At 42.7% G+C, this 21,173-nt stretch overlaps 1 protein-coding gene across 3 annotated transcripts in view; it reads right to left on the bottom strand.

The window, feature by feature from the left end:
- The window catches only part of nek4 (NIMA-related kinase 4), a 95,001-nt gene that overhangs the window by 34,687 nt on the left and 39,141 nt on the right, over positions 1 to 21,173 (bottom strand). For 2 of the 3 annotated variants that reach the window (XM_072280953.1, XM_072280956.1), the window contains 2 exons: positions 19,848 to 20,264; positions 7,912 to 7,968 (listed from right to left, as the gene is read on the bottom strand). In XM_072280953.1, the coding sequence (XP_072137054.1) occupies positions 7,912 to 7,968; positions 19,848 to 20,264 (474 nt within the window). The remainder of the gene's footprint in view (positions 1 to 7,911; positions 7,969 to 19,847; positions 20,265 to 21,173) is intronic. The other variant, XM_072280954.1, reaches the window with a different exon arrangement.

Below are 21,173 nucleotides of genomic sequence, written 5' to 3'. Positions count from 1 at the left end.
TCACCAGGATCAGATGGATATACGGCAGAGTGGTATAAAGAGTTTGTAAGTGAGTTAATTTCTATTTTACTGCCCACACTGAACTGAACCCTAAGAAAGGCGCAAATGCCACCCAGTTCGAAGGAGGCGATAATCTCAGCTATACCGAAAGAAGGCAAGGATAAAATGGAATGCGAGTCATTTAGACCAATATCTGTTCTTAATATGGATTATAGAATATTTACTTCCTTCATGGCCAAACGATTAGAAGAGTTTCTATCCACACTGATACATAATGATCAGACAGATTTTATACAACAACGCCAAACACAAGACAATATATGGACAGTTCACATTATGGATCATATTTTAAAAAATGAAATTGGAACAATAGTGATAAGCGTGGATGCTGAAAAGGCATTTGATTTGGTTAATTGGAATTTTCTTTACAGAGTTTTACATAGATTTGGTCTACATGACACAATTATTAAAACTATACAGGCATTATATGACAATCCTACTGCCAGGATTAAAATCAATGCATATTTATCTAATAGTTTTACCCTAGAAAGGGGCACGAGACAGGGTTGTGCATGGTCACCGCTACTTTTCGCATTATATCCGGAACCATTAGCTCGATACATCAGACAAAGTGAATATATTAGGGGAATTACTATTAAAGGGACAAAGCATAAATTGGCCTGTTACACGGATGACATTTTGATCTATTTAGGGCAACCAACATACTCTTTACCTAAATTGATGCAATCCTTTGAATAATATGGCCAATTATCAGGATACAAGATCAACATAGATAAAACCCAACTACTTTCATATATCTATAGCCCACCAAGACAAATTGATAGTAGATATCCTTGGGCATGGCAAACAGAGTCCATCAAATATTTGGACATCATTATGCCAAAAGATCTGGCAAAATTATCAGAATCCAATTATCAGCCTATATATAAAAAAATTAAGGAAGATATAACAAGATGGAACCTAATTTCTTTTCTTGGTCTCAGTTCAAGGATTGAATCTATTAAAATGAATATACTGCCCAGACTACTATATCTCTTTCAGACCCTACCAATAGAGATTAACTAAAATCAATTCAATGAATGGTACAAGATACTATCCAGATATATATGGCAAGGTAAAAAACCTAGGGTTCATCTCAAAACTTTTCAATTAGCCAAGGAAAAGGGCGGATGGGGCCTATCTCCTCTTAGAGATTATTATTTTCCAGCACAGTTGACAGCCGTGATATGCTGGTGCAACCCATCATATGACGCTCAATGGAAAAACATTGAGGAGAGGATACTCTCCATCCCCATACAGGCAATTTTGGCTGATATCAACTCACAAAGTTACATAAATAATATTGACAACCCATGGGTGAAATGGACTGTTAAAATATGGAAAACTATTATAAAAGAATATAAACTACAGAGCGACATTGCAATTCTTAAATAGTATGCATATGACTCGGATTTTACACAGAATAATCTGGATGCTAGATTTAAGGACTGGACAGCTAAAGGAATAACAGCTATTTGCAATATAATGAAAGAAGAAACACTGTTCAGTTTTGAAATGCTCAAAGAGAAACACTTATTAGAAAAACAAGACTTTTACCGGTATTTACAGATGTGACAGTATGTTAATAGGACAGTTAAAAATGTAACCAAGGCAAGTACATGTCTGATAAGAGCTATTTAGAAAAGCATATAATTCTGACAACGATAGTAGAATAATTTCAAGCATTTATAAGGGTTTGTCAAATCTTAAAACACATTCGACTTCATACATTAAAACAAAATGGCAGATGGAGGGAGCGATAATAATATCTGAGGAAGACTGGACAATAATATGGAGGTATCAATGGAAGTGTATCAGTTCACAGAAATGGAGGGAGTTCGGGTGGAAAAACTTGATAAGATATTTTATTACACCCTCTCAGAAATCCCATTGTAATAGTAACTCCCCTGCTTGCTGGAGAAATTGTGGAAATCAAAATGCAAACCATTATCATATTTTCTGGGAACATCCCATCATCAAAGACTATTGGAGTGGGATACATAATGCCCTACAAAACATCTTTAAATGTGAAATGCCCTTAGAGAGTAAGACCATATACTTTGGGTATATACCTCAAGAATGGTTGAAAAGAGATAAATATTTAATGAATATACTGCTGGTGGCTGGTAAAAAGACCTTTACCAGGAAATGGTTATCTCAGGAGAGCCCAACTTTAAATGTATGGATGGAAATTACATTGGACATTTACAAGATGGAGAAGGTAACAGCATCTGTTAATCAGAAGTTGGAACAATTTTATTCATACTGGAAAAAATGGTTTAACTACATAACATCTCATAGGCCTGATTTTATTCTCACAAGTCAATGAATAAAACCATAAGACAAAGGAGCAGAAGTCGGCCATTTGGCCCATCGAGTCTGCTCTGCCATTTTATCATGAGCTGACCCATTCTCCCATTTAATCTCACACCCCCGCCTTCTCTCCATAACCTTTGATGCCTGGATACTCAGATACTTATCAATCTCTGCCTTAAATACACCCAATGACTTGACCTCCACTGCCACCCGTAGCAACAAATTCCACAGATTCACCACCCTCTGGCTAAAAAAATTTCTTCGCGTTTCTGTTCTGAAAGGGCGCCCTTCAATCCTTAAGTCATGCCCTCTCATACTAGACTCCCCCATCATGGGAAACAACTTTGCCACATCCACTCTGTCTATGCCTTTCAACATTCGAAATGTTTCTATGAGGTCTCCCTTCATTCTTCTAAACTCCAAGGAATCGAGTCCAAGAGCGGACAAATGTTCCTCATATGTTAACCCTCTCATTCCCGGAATCATTCTAGTGAATCTTCTCTGTACCCTCTCCAACGTCAGCACATCCTTTCTTAAATAAGGAGACCAAAACTGCCCACAGTACTCCAAGTGAGGTCTCACCAGCGCCGTATAGAGCCTCAACATCACATCCCTGCTCCTATACTCTATTCCTCTAGAAATGAATGCTAACATTGCATTCGCCTTCTTCATTACTGACTCAACCTGGAGGTTAACCTTAAGGGTATCCTGTACGAGGACTCCCAAGTCCTGTTGCATCTCAGAACTTTGAATTCTTTCCCCATTTAAATAATAGTCTGCCCACTTTATTTCTTCTGCCAAAATGCATAACCATACACTTTCCAACATTGTATTTCATTTGCCACTTCTTCGCCCATTCTTCCAATCTATCCAAGTCTCTCTGCAGACTCCCTTGTTTCCTCAGCACTACTGGCCCCTCCACCTATCTTCGTATCGTCAGCAAACTTAGCCACAAAGCCATCTATTCCATAATCCAAATTGTTGATGTACAATGTAAAAAGAAGCGGCCCCAACACGGACCCCTGTGGAACACCACTGGTAACCGGCAGCCAATCAGAATAGGATCCCTTTATTCCCACTCTCTGTTTTCTGCCAATCAGCCAACGCTCTATCCATGTATGTAACTTTCCCGTAATTCCATGGGCTCTTATCTTGTTAAGTAGCCTCATGTGTGGCACCTTGTCAAGGGCCTTCTGAAAATCCAAATATACAACATCCACTGCCTCACCCTTGCCTAGCCTACTTGTAATTTCCTCAAAAAATTGTAATAGGTTTGTCAGGCAGGATTTTCCTTTAAGGAATCCATGCTGAGTTCTGCCTATCTTGTCATATGCCTCCAGGTACTCTGTAACCTCATCCTTGACAATCGACTCCAACAACTTCCCAATCACTGATGTCAAGCTAACAGGTCTATAATTTCCTTTTTGCTTCCTTGCCCCCTCCTTAAATAGCGGAGTGACATTTGCAATCTTCCAGTCCTCTGGAACCATGCCAGAAACTATCGACTTTTGAAAGATCATCGCTAATGCCTCCACAATATCCACAGCTATACTTCCTTCAGAACACGCGGGTGCATTTCATCTGGTCCGGGAGATTTATCTACCTTTAGACTATTCAGCTTCCTGAGTGCTTTCTCTGTCGTAATTGTGACTGCGCACACTTCTCTTCCCTGCCACCCTTGAGTGTCTGGTATACTGCTGATATCTTCCTCAGTGAAGACTGATGCAAAATACTCGTTCAGTTCCTCTGCCATCTCCTTATCTCCCATTACAATTTCACCAGCATCATTTTCTATCGGTCCGATATCTACTCTCACCTGCCTTTTACCCTTTATATACTTGAAAAAGCTTTTAGTATCCTCCTTGATATTATTTGCTAGCTTCCTTTTATAGTTAATCTTTTCCCTCTTAATGACCTTCTTAGTTTCCTTTTGTAAGGTTTTAAAAACTTCCCAATCCTCTGTCATCCCACTATTTTTTGCTTCCTTGTATGCCCTCTCCTTTGCTTTAACTTCGGCTTTGACTTCTCTTGTCAACCACGGTTGCATCCTTTTTCCATTCAAAATTTTCTTCTTTTTTGGAATATACCTGTCTTGCACCTTCCTCACTTCTCGCATAAACTCCAGCCACTGCTGCTCTGCCGTCTTTCCCGCCAGTGTCCCTTTCCAGTCAACTTTGGTCAGTTCCTCTCTCATGCCACTGTAATTTCCTTTACTCCACTGAAATACCGACACACCAGATTTCGGCTTCTCTTTTTCAAATTTCACAGTGAATTCAATCATGTTATGATCACTGCCTCCGAAGGGTTCCTTCACCTCAATCTCTATGTTGTAAAAAAAAATCACTCCCTACTCTGCACAGCTTTCTTCTTTCGATTGTTCTTTCTTTCCTCTCTTGTCTATAAGTGTATACCTCAGATAATTATTATGTGGAGATTTCTGACAAATATGATTATGATATATATGTACAGTATCTGAAATACATCTTACGGAAATGTTTGTTTGATGATGAAATTCAATAAAAAATAAGTTACAAAAAAAAAATTCTGCATACTTGGTTAACTTGCGCTCATGGGCTTCATCGATGTTGTCTTCCCAGGAGTTCACCGATTAGATTAGATTAGATTATGATTTCACGCAGTCCTCTTTTATTGTCATTTAGTAATGTATGCATTAAGAAATGATACAATTTTCCTCCAGACTGATATCACAGAAACACAAGACAAACCAAGAGTAAAAAAAACTGACAAAAACCACATAATTATAACATATAGTTACAACAGTGCAAAGCAATACCATAATTTGATAAGAACAGACCATGGGCACGGTAGAAAAACGTTTCAAAGTCTCTCGAAAGTCCCATCATCTCACGTAGACGGTAGAAGGAAGAGAAACTCTCTTCCTGCCATGAGCTTCCAGTGCCACAAACTTGCTGATGCAGCACCCTGGACGCACCCGACCACAGTCCGACTCTGAGTCCATCCGAAAACTTCGAGCCTCTGACCAGCCCTCCGACACCGAGCACCATCTCCGCCGAGTGCTTCGACCCCGGCCCTGGCAACAGGCAATAGGCAAAGTCGAGGGTTTGGAGCCTTCCCCTCTGGAGATTCTTGATTGCACAGTAGCAGTGGCAGCGAAGCGGGTATTTCAGAAGTTTCTCCAGGTGTTCCTCCGTGCTTCTCACGGCTCTCTCCATCAAATCAGGATTGTGCACGGGACCTACTTACAGATACAATATCATTTTGGAGCGGCCGCGCGCCCTGCGTCGCTCTGCCATCTTCTCCTCCCCTCCTGTAACCACTTCTCTACTGGTGTCAGACCATACGATTATATCTGGATGCAAAGGGGTAAAAGCTATTTGCTCCGGGAAACTGCCTTTCCCGTCCAGGTCGGCCTTGACACACCAATCATTGGCTGAAGAAGGTATGCTTGATCGTGAGCCTGCGCTGTGCACCCTTGACTTGGAGCCTTCTTTCACAAATGATATGCAATGTTCTGTGCAGCATTGGGCATGAGATAAGTTGTGCTGCAGTACTCTCTGCTCAACCGCTTCTGTTACAACTTTGAGAACATTGTTATGTCTCCAAGTGTACATGCACTGGAAAGATTGACTCTGCATAGAAAAGAAATGCGGAGCGGTTCCATCTGCCACAGAACATTCCAAGATAGATGTCATTGTTCAGCGCTTTCCCACCAGGTCTAAGCCCCTTGTTTGGCCAGGCCAGCAGTTTCAGCTAACCTCTTCTCCTCTTCTACCTCTCGTACTTCTTGTGTTACAAGCCCATGGTGCTCCTTACCTGTAGCAGATGACCACCACTTCTGGGTTGTCCATCCAAGACCCTGGCAGCCTAGCTGGGTAGCCCCAACCATCTCCTTGTGCTTCAAACTAGACTCTGCCTCATCAACTGCTACATGGGCTGACCACTTCCTGTATGATCTCACATCCAGCTGGGTGTTCTTGATGACAGCGTCTTTTGAGTCTTGAAGCATCAAGAATGATCTTACCTTGGCTACCTTGACCTCTTCAATGAGGGATTGTATTGAGATGGTAAGCTTTGTCTGGCTACTGTGGATTGCAACATTGGTGAGGCTGCTTGGTACCCCAAGCCACTTCTCCACATACTTGTTGATCTTCCGTTCCATTGCCTCAACATGGGACACTGCCACTTCATAGACAGTTAGTGGCCACATTATCCGTGGCATCAGTCCATGCTGCAAGCACAACTTCAACTTGCCAGGCAAGCCACACTTGTTGACAGACATCAGACCTCTGCTGATCTGTTCTCCTGTCTCTTGAACCCTCTTGGTGTCTCTCAGCTCCTCTGTGTACCATTGCCTGAGGCTCTTAACTGGTTGGTCCTGAATGGATGGAATCTCCTCTCCACAAAGGATGAAATGACAGTCAACCAGCTTCCCTCTCCTAAGAACAAGGCTCCTTGACTTCTTGGTCTTGAACTTCATTCTCCCCCAATCCATTAGCTTCTTGAGTCTAGATAGTACACTTTCCACTGCCTCCGTGCTAGGATCCAAAAGGGTGAGATTGTTCATGAATGCTCGTATTGCTGGTAACTCCCCTCTGCCATCAAGTGCGACACCTGGTCCTACTGATTTTGCAGCCCTCACAATGACCTCCATGGCTAATAAAAATAATATATATTATTTCTATCTTTGCACGATTTTTAATCTATTCAATATACATATACTGTAATTGATTTTTACCTATTAATTTTTATTTTTCCTTCTATATTATGTATTGCATTGAACTGCTGCTGCTAAGTTAATAGATTTCCCGACACATGCCGGTGATAATAAACCTGATTTTGATTCTGATCCTATTAACCCTATACTCTGCCTTCAAGTTTGACCTTCCAGAATGAATCATTTCACACTTTTTCAGATTGACTCTATCTGGACACACAACTATTGATAATGGAGGCTCAATGATTGATTGCATATGAAGTAATTCACTGACAGAGGTAAAAGATGAGCCATGTTGATTGGCAGAGCTGACTTAATGGCTGACTGACTGATACTTGCTTTTATCTCTTATGTTCTTTAGGGTCAATATGTTGATTCTCGGAATCTTTGACAAAAATTTCTGATACCTTGCTGTTGTAACTCTACTTCTAACTGAAAAAGCGTGGTTGACTTTTTAAGCTTTTGCTCTATTAATCTTCTTTGATCTGAATTACTATATAAAGCAAACATTAACTGACTGGATGACTGGATAATTCTGAATTGATATCCATTTATTTACATGAATTACAATGCAAGTTATTAGTTTGAAAGTAACATGCTGCAAATTAAACTTTTCAATCACAACATTGCTAAGGTTAGAAAGAAACTGGGAGGAAGCTTACAGAAGCATCATTTACCATGGAGCAATTGACAAAAACCCCTGTTTTGCTGCTGTATATTTTATGCAGATTTATGAAATACCTTCTACCAAAAAATCACAGTGTATTCAATTAAAAAGGTAGCATACTTGAAATCGGATTCATTTGTATTTAAATGCACAAGAGTTTCTGAATACTCACTGTTATTTTAACTGCTTCAAATGGCTGTAGAAGTTTTTCTGTAGAATCAAAATTCATCTATAACAGAACGATAAAAATACCATCTAATCATGTCCTACAATACCCTGACAGCCACTACAATCTCAGGTTCTTTGATGTTTTCACAACAGCATTGCCATATTCACTTTAATCAAGGTACAGCAAGACAGTCTTTATTCTACTGGAAATCACGTTGCTATTAAGGTGTTTTCCCACTGAAAGTAGCAATAGATTTAATTTTGTATTAAAGAAGTGGCGTTCTGCTTAAAATGTTAAACACGCCCTTCAATTGTGTCCATCCTACCCTTCTGTGACCACAATCGATGTAAACTTATTTACTTGTAAAAATTATTTGGAGCTTTTTCCATGGGCTGCAATATCAGTGGGACAGGCCACTTGCAGGTGACACAGCGCAAGGTTTAAAAAGAGTTCGGTGCTTTTCAGCCAGCTGCAAATAGTGCAAGAAGTCGCTTGTTTGTGATACAGCGAGAGGTCTGAAAAGAGCTTGGGCTCTTTTCAGCTCTTTTCTGGTGAGCTACAATCAGCATGGAGGCCAGTAAAAAGAAAGGAGGTGTAAGCTAAGTGGCTACTGTGTGAGTGGGGCAGTGTTAAACTGGTCCAACTTTTGCTCAAAAGGCTTGGGCAAGCACAAGCAGAAGCTCTAAGTCAGTTTCTGGTAAGTTTTTTTTCCCCAGTTAGTACGTACCCAGTGCAATAAGAGTGGGTCCGGTGGTAGTGGTATTTTCTTTGTATGAGATGTGGGAACTCTGGGAGACCTCCAGTTTACATGAAACTACACCTGCACAAAATGCATTGAGCTGCAGCTCCTTAGAGACCACGTTAAGGAACTGGAGCTGTACGCTGATGATCTTTGGCTCATAAGGAAGTAATAGAAACATAGAAACATAGAAAATAGGTGCAGGAGTAGGCCATTCGGCCCTTCGAGCCTGCACCGCCATTTATTATGATCATGGCTGATCATCCAACTCAGAACCCCGCCCCAGCCTTCCCTCCATACCCCCTGATCCCTGTAGCCACAAGGGCCATATCTAACTCCCTCTTAAATATAGCCAATGAACTGGCCTCAACTGTTTCCTGTGGCAGAGAATTCCACAGATTCACCACTCTCTGTGAAAAAGTTTTTCCTAATCTCGGTCCTAAAAGGCTTCCCCTTTATCTTCAAACTGTGACCCCTTGTTCTGGACTTCCCCAACATCAGGAACAATCTTCCTGCATTTAGCCTGTCCAATCCCTTTAGGATTTTATACGTTTCAATCAGATCCCCCCTCAATCTTCTAAATTCCAACAAGTACAAGCCTAGTTCATCCAGTCTTTCTTCATATGAAAGTCCTGCCATCCCAGGAATCAATCTGGTGAACCTTCTTTGTACTCCCTCTATGGCAAGGATGTCTTTCCTCAGATTAGGGGACCAAAACTGCACACAATACTCCAGGTGTGGTCTCACCAAGGCCTTGTACAACTGCAGTAGTACCTCCCTGCTCCTGTACTCGAATCCTCTCGCTATAAATGCCAGTATACCATTCGCCTTTTTCACCGCCTGCTGTACCTGCATGCCCACTTCCAATGACTGGTGTATAATGACACCCAGGTCTCATTGCACCTCCCCTTTTCCTAATCGGCCACCATTCAGATAATAATCTGTTTTCCTATTTTTGCCACCAAAGTGGATAACTTCACCTTTATCCACATTAAATTGCATCTGCCATGAATTTGCCCACTCACCCAACCTATCCAAGTCACCCTGCATCCTCTTAGCATCCTCCTCACAGCTAACACTGCCACCCAGCTTCGTGTCATCCGCAAACTTGGAGATGCTGCATTTAATTCCCTCATCCAAGTCATTAATATATATTGTAAACAACTGGGGTCCCAGCACTGAGCCTTGCGGTACCCCACTAGTCACCGCCTGCCATTCTGAAAAGGTCCCGTTTATTCCCACTCTTTGCTTCCTGTCTGCTAACCAATTCTCCATCCACATCAATACCTCACCCCCAATACCGTGTGCTTTAAGTTTGCACACTAATCTCCTGTGTGGGACCTTGTCAAAAGCCTTTTGAAAATCCAAATATACCACATCCACTGGTTCTCCCTTATCCACTCTACTAGTTACATCCTCAAAAAATTCTATGAGATTCGTCAGACATGATTTTCCTTTCACAAATCCATGCTGACTTTGTCCGATGATTTCACCGCTTTCCAAATGTGCTGTATCACATCTTTGATAACTGACTCCAGCAGTTTCCCCACCACCGACGTTAGGCTAACCGGTCTATAATTCCCCGGTTTCTCTCTCCCTCCTTTTTTAAAAAGTGGGGTTACATTAGCCACCCTCCAATCCTCAGGAACTAGTCCAGAATCTAACGAGTTTTGAAAAATTATCACTAATGCATCCACTATTTCTTGGGCTACTTCCTTAAGCACTCTAGGATGCAGACCATCTGGCCCTGGGGATTTATCTGCCTTCAATCCCTTCAATTTACCTAACACCACTTCCCTACTAACATGTATTTCCCTCAGTTCCTCCATCTCACTGGACCCTCTGTCCCCTACTATTTCTGGAAGATTATTTATGTCCTCCTTAGTGAAGACAGAACCAAAGTAATTATTCAATTGGTCTGCCATGTCCTTGCTCCCCATAATCAATTCACCTGTTTCTGTCTGTAGGGGACCTACATTTGTCTTTACCAGTCTTTTCCTTTTTACATATCTATAAAAGCTTTTATAGTCAGTTTTTATGTTCCCTGCCAGTTTTCTCTCATAATCTTTTATCCCCTTCCTAATTAAGCCCTTTGTCCTCCTCTGCTGAACTCTGAATTTCTCCCAGTCCTCAGGTGAGCCACTTTCTCTGGCTAATTTGTATGCTTCTTCTTTGGAATTGATACTATCCCTAATTTCTCTTGTCAGCCACGGGTGCACTACCTTCCTTGATTTATTCTTTTGCCAAACTGGGATGAACAATTGTAGTTCATCCATGCAACCTTTAAATGCTTGCCATTGCATATCCACCGTCAATCCTTTAAGTGTCATTTGCCAGTCTATCTTAGCTAATTCACGTCTCATACCTTCAAAGTTACCCTTCTTTAAGTTCAGAACCTTTGTTTCTGAATTAACTATGTCACTCTCCATCTTAATGAAGAATTACACCATATTATGGTCACTCTTACCCAAGGGGCCTCTCACGACAAGATTGCTAATTAACCCTTCCTCATTGCTCAAAACCCAGTCCAGAATAGCCTGCTCTCTAGTTGGTTCCTCGACATGTTGGTTCAAAAAACCATCCCGCATACATTCCAAGAAATCCTCTTCCTCAGCACCTTTACCAATTTGGTTCACCCAATCTACATGTAGATTGAAGTCACCCATTATAACTGCTGTTCCTTTATTGCACACATTTCTAATTTCCTCTTTAATACCATCTCCGACCTCACTACTACTGTTAGGTGGCCTGTACACAACTCCCACCAGCGTCTTCTGCCCCTTAGTGTTACGTAGCTCTACCCATATCGATTCCACATCTTCCCGGCTTATGTCCTTCCTTTCTATTGCGTTAATCTCTTCTTTAACCAGCAACGCCACCCCACCTCCCCTCCCTTCATGTCTATTCCTCCTGAATATTGAATATCCCTGAACGTTGAGCTCCCATCCTTGGTCACCCTGGAGCCATGTCTCCGTGATCCCAACTATATCATAATCATTAATAGCAATCTGCACTTTCAATTCATCCACCTTATTACGAATGCTCCTTGCATTGACACACAAAGCCTTCAGGCGCTCTTTTACAACTCTCTTAGCCCTTATACAATTATGTTGAAAAGTGGCCCTTTTTAATGCTTGCCCTGGATTTGTCGGCCTGCCACTTTTACTTTTCTCCTTAGTACTTTTTGCTTCTACCCTCACTTTACACCCCTCTGTCTCTCTGCACTGGTTCCCATCCCCCTGTTGTGAACTAACCTCCTCACGCTTAGCATCTTTAATTTGATTCCCACCCCCCAACCATTCTAGTTTAAAGTCACCTCAGTAGCCCTCGCTAATCTCCCTGCCAGGATATTGGTCCCCCTAGGATTCAAGTGTAACCCGTCCTTTTTGTATAGGTCACGCCTGCGCCAAAAGAGGTCCCAATGATCCAAAAACTTGAATCCCTGCCCCCTGCTCCAATCCCTCAGCCACGCATTTAGCCTCCACCTCATCGCATTCCTACTCTCACTGTCGCGTGGCACAGGCAGTAATCCCGAGATTACTACCTTTGCGGTCCTTTTTCTCAACTCCCTTCCTAGCTCCCTATATTCTCCTTTCAGGACCTCATCCCTTTTCCTACCTATGTCATTGGTATCTATATGTACCACGACCTCTGGCTCCTCACCCTCCCACTTCAGGATATCTTGGACACGATCAGAAATATCCCGGACCCTGGCACCAGGGAGGCAAACTACCATCTGGGTCTCTGGACTGCGTCCACAGAATCGCCTACCTGACCCCCTTACTATCGAGTCCCCTATCACAACTGCCCTCCTCTTCCTTGTCCTACCCTTCTGAGCTACAGGGCCAGACTCTGTGCCAGAGGCACGGCCACTGTCGCTTCCCCTGGGTAAGCTGTCCCCCCCAACAGTACTCAAACAGGAGTACCTATTGTTAAGGGGCACAGCCACCAGGGTACTCCCTATTACCTGACTCCTCCCCTTCCCCCTCCTAACCATGACCCACTTGTCTGCCTCCCATGGCCCCGGCGTGACCACCTGCCTGCAACTCCTCATTCTCCCTGACCAGACGAAGGTCATCGAGCTGCAGCTCCAGTTCCGTAACGCGGTCCCTTAGGAGCTGCATCTCGATGCACTTGGCGCAGATGTAGACGTCCGGGAGGCTTGGAGACTCCAGGGCCTCCCACATCCGACACCGAGAACAGCAAACTGCCCTCACACTCATACTGCCCCCCTCCTCAAATAAGAACAGAAAATGAATGCCAAACCTTCCTCGTCTCGCCCGGTAGGAGCTACAGGGAGGAAGACACCTTTAGTTGCAGAAGGCAGGTACCTGAGGAGAGCAAAAGGGAATAGGCAGCCAGTGCAGAGTACGCCAGTGGCTGTTCCCTCAATAATAAGAATAGCGCTTTGGACACTGGGGGGGGGGGGGGGCGGAGTCTACCAGGGGGAAGCTGCAGCAACCAAGTCTCTGGCGCTGTGTCTGTCAGGCACTGTGAAGAGGATTGAAGTAGTGATAGGGGATTTCATAATTAGATAACTAGAAAGCAGATTCTATGGACATGGAAGTGACACCAGAAAGATGGTCAGGTGCTAGGGTGAAGGATGTCTCAGATTGGGTCCATAGCATTCTAAAAGGGGGAGGGTGAACAGCCGGAAGATGTGGTACGTATTGGTACTAACAACATGGGCTGGAACAGGGAGAAGAGAGAATATAGGGAATTAGGCAGAAGGCTGAAAAGTAGAACCTCCAGGGTAGTAATCTCTGGATTGCTGCCCGTGCCACGTGCCAATGAGGGTGAGAATAGGATGATTTGACAGATGAATGTGTGGCTGAACAATTGGTGCAGGGGACAAGGTTTCAGATACCTTCTGGGGACCAATATCCTTGCAGCAGGTTTGCTAGAGCTGTTGGGGAAGGTTTAAACTAATTTGGCAGGGGGAATGGGAAGCAAAGTGATAGAGCTGAGAATAGGGCAGTTAGTATACAGTGTGTAGTGAGACTGTGAGGAAGGAGAGGCAGATAATAGGGCAAAGGATACAGAACCAAAGCAGTTATATTTCAAAACATGCAGTATACTAAATAAAGTTGATGATCTTGTAATGTAGTTAGAGATTGGCAGGTATGATGTTCTGGGCACCCCAGAGTCGTGGTTGAAAGATCAGTTAGAAGCTTAACATCCAAAGAAACATTTTGCATAGAAAGGACAGGCAGATAGGCAGGGGGGGAGGTGTGGCTCTGTTGGTAAAAAAAAAATGAAATCAAATTCTTAGAAAGAGGTGACATAGAATCGGAAGATGTAGAATCCTCATAGATACTTAAAAAACTTCAAGGGTAAGAAGACCCTGATGGGAGTTATATACAGGCCTTCGAACAGTAGCCAGAATATGGGCCACAAATTACAACGGGAGATAGAAAGACATGTAAAAAGGGCAATGTTGTGATAATCGTGTGGGATTTCAATACGCAGGTAGATTGGGAAAATCAGGTTGGTGCTGATTTTGGATTCCAAGAGAGAGAATTTGTTGAATGTCTATACTAGACACTAGAATACTACAGCACAGTACAGGCCCCTTGGCCCTCGATGTTGCGCCGACCCATATATTCCTTAAAAAAAGTACTAAAACCACACTACCCCGTAACCGTCTATTTTTCTTTCATCCATGTGCCTGTCCAAGAGGCTCTTAAATACCCCTAACGTTTTAGCCTCCACCACTATCCCTGGCAAGTCATTCCAGGCACCCACAACCCCCTGTGTAAAAAACTTACCCCTGATATCTCCCCTCCCTTAACTTTGTACATATGCCCTCTGGTGTTTGCTATTTGTGCCCTGGGAAACGGGTACTGGCTATCTACCCCATCAATGCCTCTCATAATCTTGTAGACCTCTATCAAGTCCCCTCTCATCCTTCTATGCTCCAAAGAGAAAAGTCCCAGCTCTGCTAACCTTGCCTCATAAGACTTGTTTTCCAATCCAGGCAACATCCTGGTAAATCTCCTCTGTACCCTCTCCATAGCTTCCACATCCTTCCTATAATGAGAACTGAACACAATTAAGTGTGGTCTCACCACAGATATGTAAAGTTGCAACATGACCTCTCTACTCTTGAACTCAATCCCCCTATTAATGAAGCCTAGCATCCCATAGGCCTTCTTAACTATCCTATCAACCTGTGCAGCGACCTTGAGGGATGTATGGATTTGAACCCCAAGGTCCCTCTGTTCATCCACACTCTTAAGTAACCGACCATTAACCCTGTACTCAGCCTTCTGGTTTGTCCTTCCAAAATGCATCACCTCACATTTATCCGGATTGAACTCCATCTGCCACTTTTCTACCAACTCTGCGTTCTGTCTATATCTTCTTGTAACCTTCGACAACCTACAGCTCCATCCACAACTCCTCTAATCTTCGTGTCATCCGCAAATTTACTCACCCATCCTTTCGCCTCTTCATCAGGTCATTTATAAAAATCACAAAGAGCAGGGATTCCAGGACAGATCCTTGCAGCACTCCATTAGTCAGTGACCTCCAGGCAGAATACCTTCCTTCCACTGCTCCCTTCCTGTAAGCCAATTTTTTATCCAAACAGCCAAGGTTCCACTGATCCCATGCCTCATGACCTTCTGGATGAGTCTCTCATGGGGGACCTTGTCAAATGCCTTGCTAAAATCCATGTAGACCACATCTACTGCCCTACCCTCATCAATTTCTTTTGTTACCTCTTCAAAAAACTCAGTTAGGCTCGTGAGGCACGACCTTCCCTTCACAAAGCCATGTTGACTATCCTTGAGTAGACTGTACTTCTCCAAATGTTCACAGATCCTATCCTTAAGAATCCTTTCTAATAGTTTGCAGACCACTGACGTCAGACTCACCGGTCTATAGTTCCCAGGATTCTCCCTATTACCTTTTTTAAACAAGGGAACTACATTTGCCATTCTCCAATCCTCCGGCACCACCCCTGCAGCCAAAGAGGATTCAAAGATCATAGCTACTGCTCCAGCGATCTCTTCTCTCACTTCTCACAGCAACCTGGGGTATATCACATCCGGCCCTGGGGACTTACCAATCTTGATATTTTTAAGAAGATCCAGCACTTCTTCTTCCTTAATCTCCACATTGTCCAGCATGCAGGCCTGTTCTATTTTGACCTCACCCTGATCAAGGTCCTTTTCACTTGTGAATTCTGAAGCAAAGTATTCATTTAGGACCTCCCCAACCTCCTCCGCCTCCAGGCACATGTTGCCTTCTTTATCCATTAGCAGCTCCACCTTCATTCTTGTCATCCTTCTGTTCTTCACATACACATAGAACGCCTTGGGGTTCTCCTTAATCCTACATGCCAAGGCCTTCTCTTCGAGCTCTCCTAAGTCCTTTCTTAAGCTCCTTCCTGGCTACCCTATATTTCTCATGAGCCCCTCCTGCTTCCTGCTTCTTATATCTAACATATGCTTCCTTCTTCCTCTTGATGAGTTGCCTCATGTGTTTCGTCAGCCACGGTTCCCTTTTCCTACCATTTTTTCCTTGTCTCAGTGGGACAAACCTATCCTGAACCCAACACAAGTGGTCCCTAAACTTCCTCTACATTACTTCTGTGCTTTCACCCTTGAACATCTGTTTCCAATTTACTCTCGCTAGTTCTTGCCTCATCCCTTCATAGTTAGCCTTTCCCCAGTTAAGCACTTTCCCATCTTGTCTGTTTTTATCCTTTTCCATAGCTACGCTGAAGCTAAGGGAGTTGTGGTCACCCTCACCAAAATGCTCCCCCACCAAGAGGTCTGCCACCTGACCAGGTTCATTACCCAGAACTAGATCCGGTATGGCCTCTCCTCTCATCAGCCTGTCAATATGAGGGAAGTTGAAATCACCCATAACTACAACCCTGTATTTCCCGCACCATTCTAAAATCTGCCTGCTTATCTGCTCCCCGGTGTCCTGAGGGCTATTTAGGGGCCTATAGACTACTCCCAGCACAATGATTGATCCCTTCCTATTTCTGACTTCCACCCCCACCGACTCAGTGGACACCCCCTCTGCAGCGTCCTCCCTTTCTATAGCCGTGATATTATCCCTGACCAGTATTGCTACTCCCCACCCCTCTACCTCCCATCCTATTCCCTTTAAAACACCTAAACCACGGTGCCTGCATCAGCTAATCGTGCCCCTCCTTCAGCCAAGTTTCAGTAACGACCACAACATCGTAGTTCCACGTACTGATCCATGCTCCAAGTTCATCCCCTTTATTCCTAATACTCCTAGCGTTGAAATAGACACATTTCAACCCCTCTAACTGGCTACATTTATGTTTTGTCCCTTGCCTGTCCTTCCTCAGAACACATAGCACCATGCCCTATCCTTCTACCCTAATCTCTGCACTCACATACTGATTCCCACCTCCTTGCCAAACTAGTTTAAACCCTCCCCTACAGCTCTAGCAAACCTGCCCGCCAGGATATTGGTCCCTTTCCAGTTCAGTTGCAGCTGTCCGTTTTGTACAGGTCAGACCTTCCCCAGAAGAGATCCCAATGATCCAGAAATCTGAACCCCTGCCCCCTGCACCAACTCTTCAGCCACGCATTCATCTGCCATAACTTCCTGTTCCTACCCTCTCTGTCTCGTGGCACAGGCAGCAATCCCGAGATTAACACCCTGGAGGTCCTGCTTTTTAATTTCTTTCCTAACTCCCTATATTCCTTCTTCAAGACCTCATCCCTACTCCTATCTATGTCATTGGTCCCCATGTGGACCACGACATCTGGCTGCTTACCCTGTCTTCTGAGAATACCGAGAACTCAATCCGAGTTCTATGAGATAGAACCAAGAACTATGAGATAGCTTTTTAGTGCAGTTTGTGGTTGACCCCTCTAGGGGAACTGCAATTCTGGACTGATGTTGTGTAATGAACCAGATTTGATTAGGGAGCTTAAGGTAAAGGATCGTCAAGATACAGTGATCATAATATGATAGAATTCACCCCGCAGTATGAAAAAGGTAAAGTAAAATTGGATGTATTGGTACTAAAGGGAATTACAGAGGTATGAGAGAGGACCTGGCCAAAGTTGATTAGAAGGGGGCAACAGCAGGGATGATGGCAGAACAGTAATGGCTGGTGATTCTAGGGGAAATTTGGAAGGTGCAGGAAAGATACATCCCAAAGATAAAGTATTTGAAAGGGAGGATGAGGCGACTGTGGCTGACAAGGGAAATCAAAGACAGCATAAAAGCCAAAAAGGGGGCATATAATATAGCAAAAATTAGTGGGAAGGTAGAGGATTAGGAAGTTTTTAAAAAACCAACATAAGGCAACTAAGAATGAGAGAAAAGATGAAATATGAAGGTAAGCTAGCCAGTAGTATAAAGGAGAATACCAAAGGTGTTTTTCAAATATATAAAGAGTAAAAGAAAGACCAGGGTGGACACTGGATCGCTGGAAATGGGGGACGATGGAAGGATGGATAAACTGAATAAGTATTTTGTGTCAGTCTTCACTGTGGAAGACACTAGCAGAATGCCAGAAATGGAAGAGTGTTGGGGGTAAAAGTGAGTGTCATTGCTAAGGAGAAGGTGCTTGATAAGCTGAAAAGTTTGAAGGCAAATAAGTAGCCTGGCCCAGATGGACTACACCCCAGGGTTCTAAAAGAAGTAGCTGAAGAGATTATGGAAGCATTAGTACTGATCTTTCAAGAATCGCTATAATTTGGAATGGTTTCAGAGGTGTGGAAAATTGCAGATGTCAATCCACTCTTTAAGAAGGGAAAGAGGCAGAAGAAAGGAAATTACAAGCCAGTTAGTCTGACTTCAATGGTTGGAAAGATTTGGAGTCTATTATTAAGGATGAGGTTTCGGGGTATTTGGAGACGCATGATAAAATAAGCTGTAGTCAGCATGGTTTCCTCTAGGGAAAATCTTGTCTGGCAAGCCTGTTGGAATTCTTTAAGGGCCTTTTTTGGTTGGCTGTTGGGTGTCTAATAGCGCGCTGCAGGGGTTGATGTTGGGACCACTTCTTTTCATGTTATATGTCAATGATTTGGATGAAGGAATTGACGGCTTTGTGGCCAAGTTTGTGGATGATACTAAGATGGGTGGAGGGGCCGGTAGTGTTGAGGAAGTAGAGAGGCTGCTTAAGGACTTAAACAGATTAGAAGAATGGGAAAAAAAAAGTGGCAGGTGGAATATAGTATAGGGAAGTGCATGGTCATGTACTTTGGCAGGAGGTATAAAGGTTTTTTTTATATTTTTTAAATAGGGAGAAAATTCAAAAATCAGAGGTGCGGAAGGACTTGGGAGTCTTTGTGCAAGATACCCTAAAGGTCAACTTGCAAGTAGAGTCAGTGATAAAGAAGGCAAATGCAATGTTAGCATTCATTTTGAGAAGACTAGAATATAAAAGCAAGGGTGTAATATCAAGGCTTCATAAAGGCACAGGTGAGTCTTCACTTCAAATATTGTGAGCAGCTTTGGGCCCCTTATCTAAGAAGGAATGTAGTGAAAATGGAGAGGGTTCAAAAGAGGTTCATGAGAATTATGCCATAATGAAAGGGTTAACATGTGAGGAGTGTTTGATGGCTCTGGACCTTTACTTGTTGGAATTTAGAAAAATGAGGGAGAATCTCATTGAAACCTATCAAATATTGAAATATGTGGATAGCATGGGTGGAGAGAATGTTTCCATTGGTGGAGGAGTCTAAGACCAGAGGGCACAGCCTCAGAATTGAGGGGCATCCATTTAAATAGAGATGAGAGGAAATTTCTTTAGGCAGAGAATGGAGAATCTGTGGTATTCAAGCTGTGCAGGTCAAGTCATGGGTATATTTAAAGTGCAGGTTGATAGGCCTTTGATTAATCAGTGTCAAAAGTTATGGGGAGAAGACAGAAGAATGGGGTGGAGAAGGATAATAAATCAGCCATGATGGAATGGCGGTGCAGACTTGGTGGTCGGAAGGTCTAATTCTGCTCCTATGTCTTATGTTCTTACGGTCAGTGGTTATCTGAAAATCTTTGCTGATTTATCTGGAACATCAGCATCTATAATTAACTTTGTTATATAGCATTTAATAAGTATGGCTCCCTTAAAAATGCAATTAACTACAAAATGTTGATGTCTTACTGCTCATTTATAAAATTTTAAATGCATTTGTATATGCAACTTCATCAAATAAACTACAGCAATTTTTCTGAAATAGAAACTATTTCTTACCTGCAATTCAGGTGAACGCTCTTCCTTAAAAATAGGCTGAAGCAGTTTAAAGGTATCATCTTTTCCATCCAAAAGTTCATCTAAGATCTGGTTACCAGACTTTTCAACTTCCTGTTCCACCATTACACCATTACGTCTTTCAATATCATCAGCTTGAGCACTGGCAACAAGTTCCTTAGATTCTGCATTAAGGCAGTTTTTAAAATGTAGTGCAGGTTCATTAAAGATTATTTTGCCAGGATTGGAGTTTCTTCTTTCAAGTCCTACTGTATCATCAATGTGTACCTTGCTTATTGTAGCTAGGGAACCACTGGAGCTGTTCAAGGCTTGGTGGGAAATATTTGAAGAGTTCTCTTCTGGTTGATCGGTGTAGCTGACATAATTTGATTTTGTTTTCTTTGATTCTTTTTCTTCCTTCTGGAACATGAACAAGAAATATATTTCTTTAAGATTACACAAAGTCCCTCACACTTATTAGGATTAAATTCCATCTGCTAAAACTCTGCTCAACTTTCCATTTGATCTATATTTTAACTTCTTCAGTCCCATGATCTTAGTAATATGGTAGGAGAATTTGTTGATGAGTTGCCTTTTAGAGAAGGTGGTCAGTTTTCTTTTTAAATTGCTGGAGTATATGCGGTGAAGGTACTCCAAAAGTGCTGTTCAGTATGGAGCTTTTGGACCTTGATTTGTTCTCATTGTTATAGCAGCAGTACATGACTCATTTTGGTTTTAATTTAGTATTATTCTAAGTGCTGGAGAAGCATTTTTGTCTCAATATTCATTCATAGCACGTTCTGCAATGATGCAAACTTGTACATCCACCGACAGGAAATTCTCTGGGATACTGACTCAACTCCCATTCTGTTAAATTCTATTTGCTCTTGGCTATATCAAGTTATTCTACTCTTCCCTCAGGATTCCAATGTAGACCAACGGTGACAAAGATCTGGTGGTCTGGTACCGGCATATTTTTACTTAGTGAATGGGAGGGACTAATAAATGACTGCCAAACAGAAAGATGTGATAGTACAACATACCCTTAAAATAAAAATAAGGTATGGAAACAATAGGAAGAAAAACCATATAATCGAATGAGTGAAAAATATTTTTGAAGGTAACACATAGATTATATACGCAAACACAACGAAACCTGCAGATGCTGACAATTCAAGCAACACACACAAAATGCTGGTGAACGCAGCAGGCCAGACAGCATCCATAGGAAGAAGCACAGTTGACGTTTTGGGCCGAGACCCTTCGTCAAGACTAACTGAAAGAAGAGATAGTAAGAGATTTGAAAGTGGGAGGGAGAGGGGGAGGGGG

This window comes from Mobula birostris, chromosome 16, assembly GCF_030028105.1.
Source record: "Mobula birostris isolate sMobBir1 chromosome 16, sMobBir1.hap1, whole genome shotgun sequence".
NCBI classification, from domain to species: Eukaryota; Metazoa; Chordata; class Chondrichthyes; order Myliobatiformes; family Myliobatidae; genus Mobula; species Mobula birostris.
This window is presented reverse-complemented; position numbering and strand designations above follow the sequence as displayed.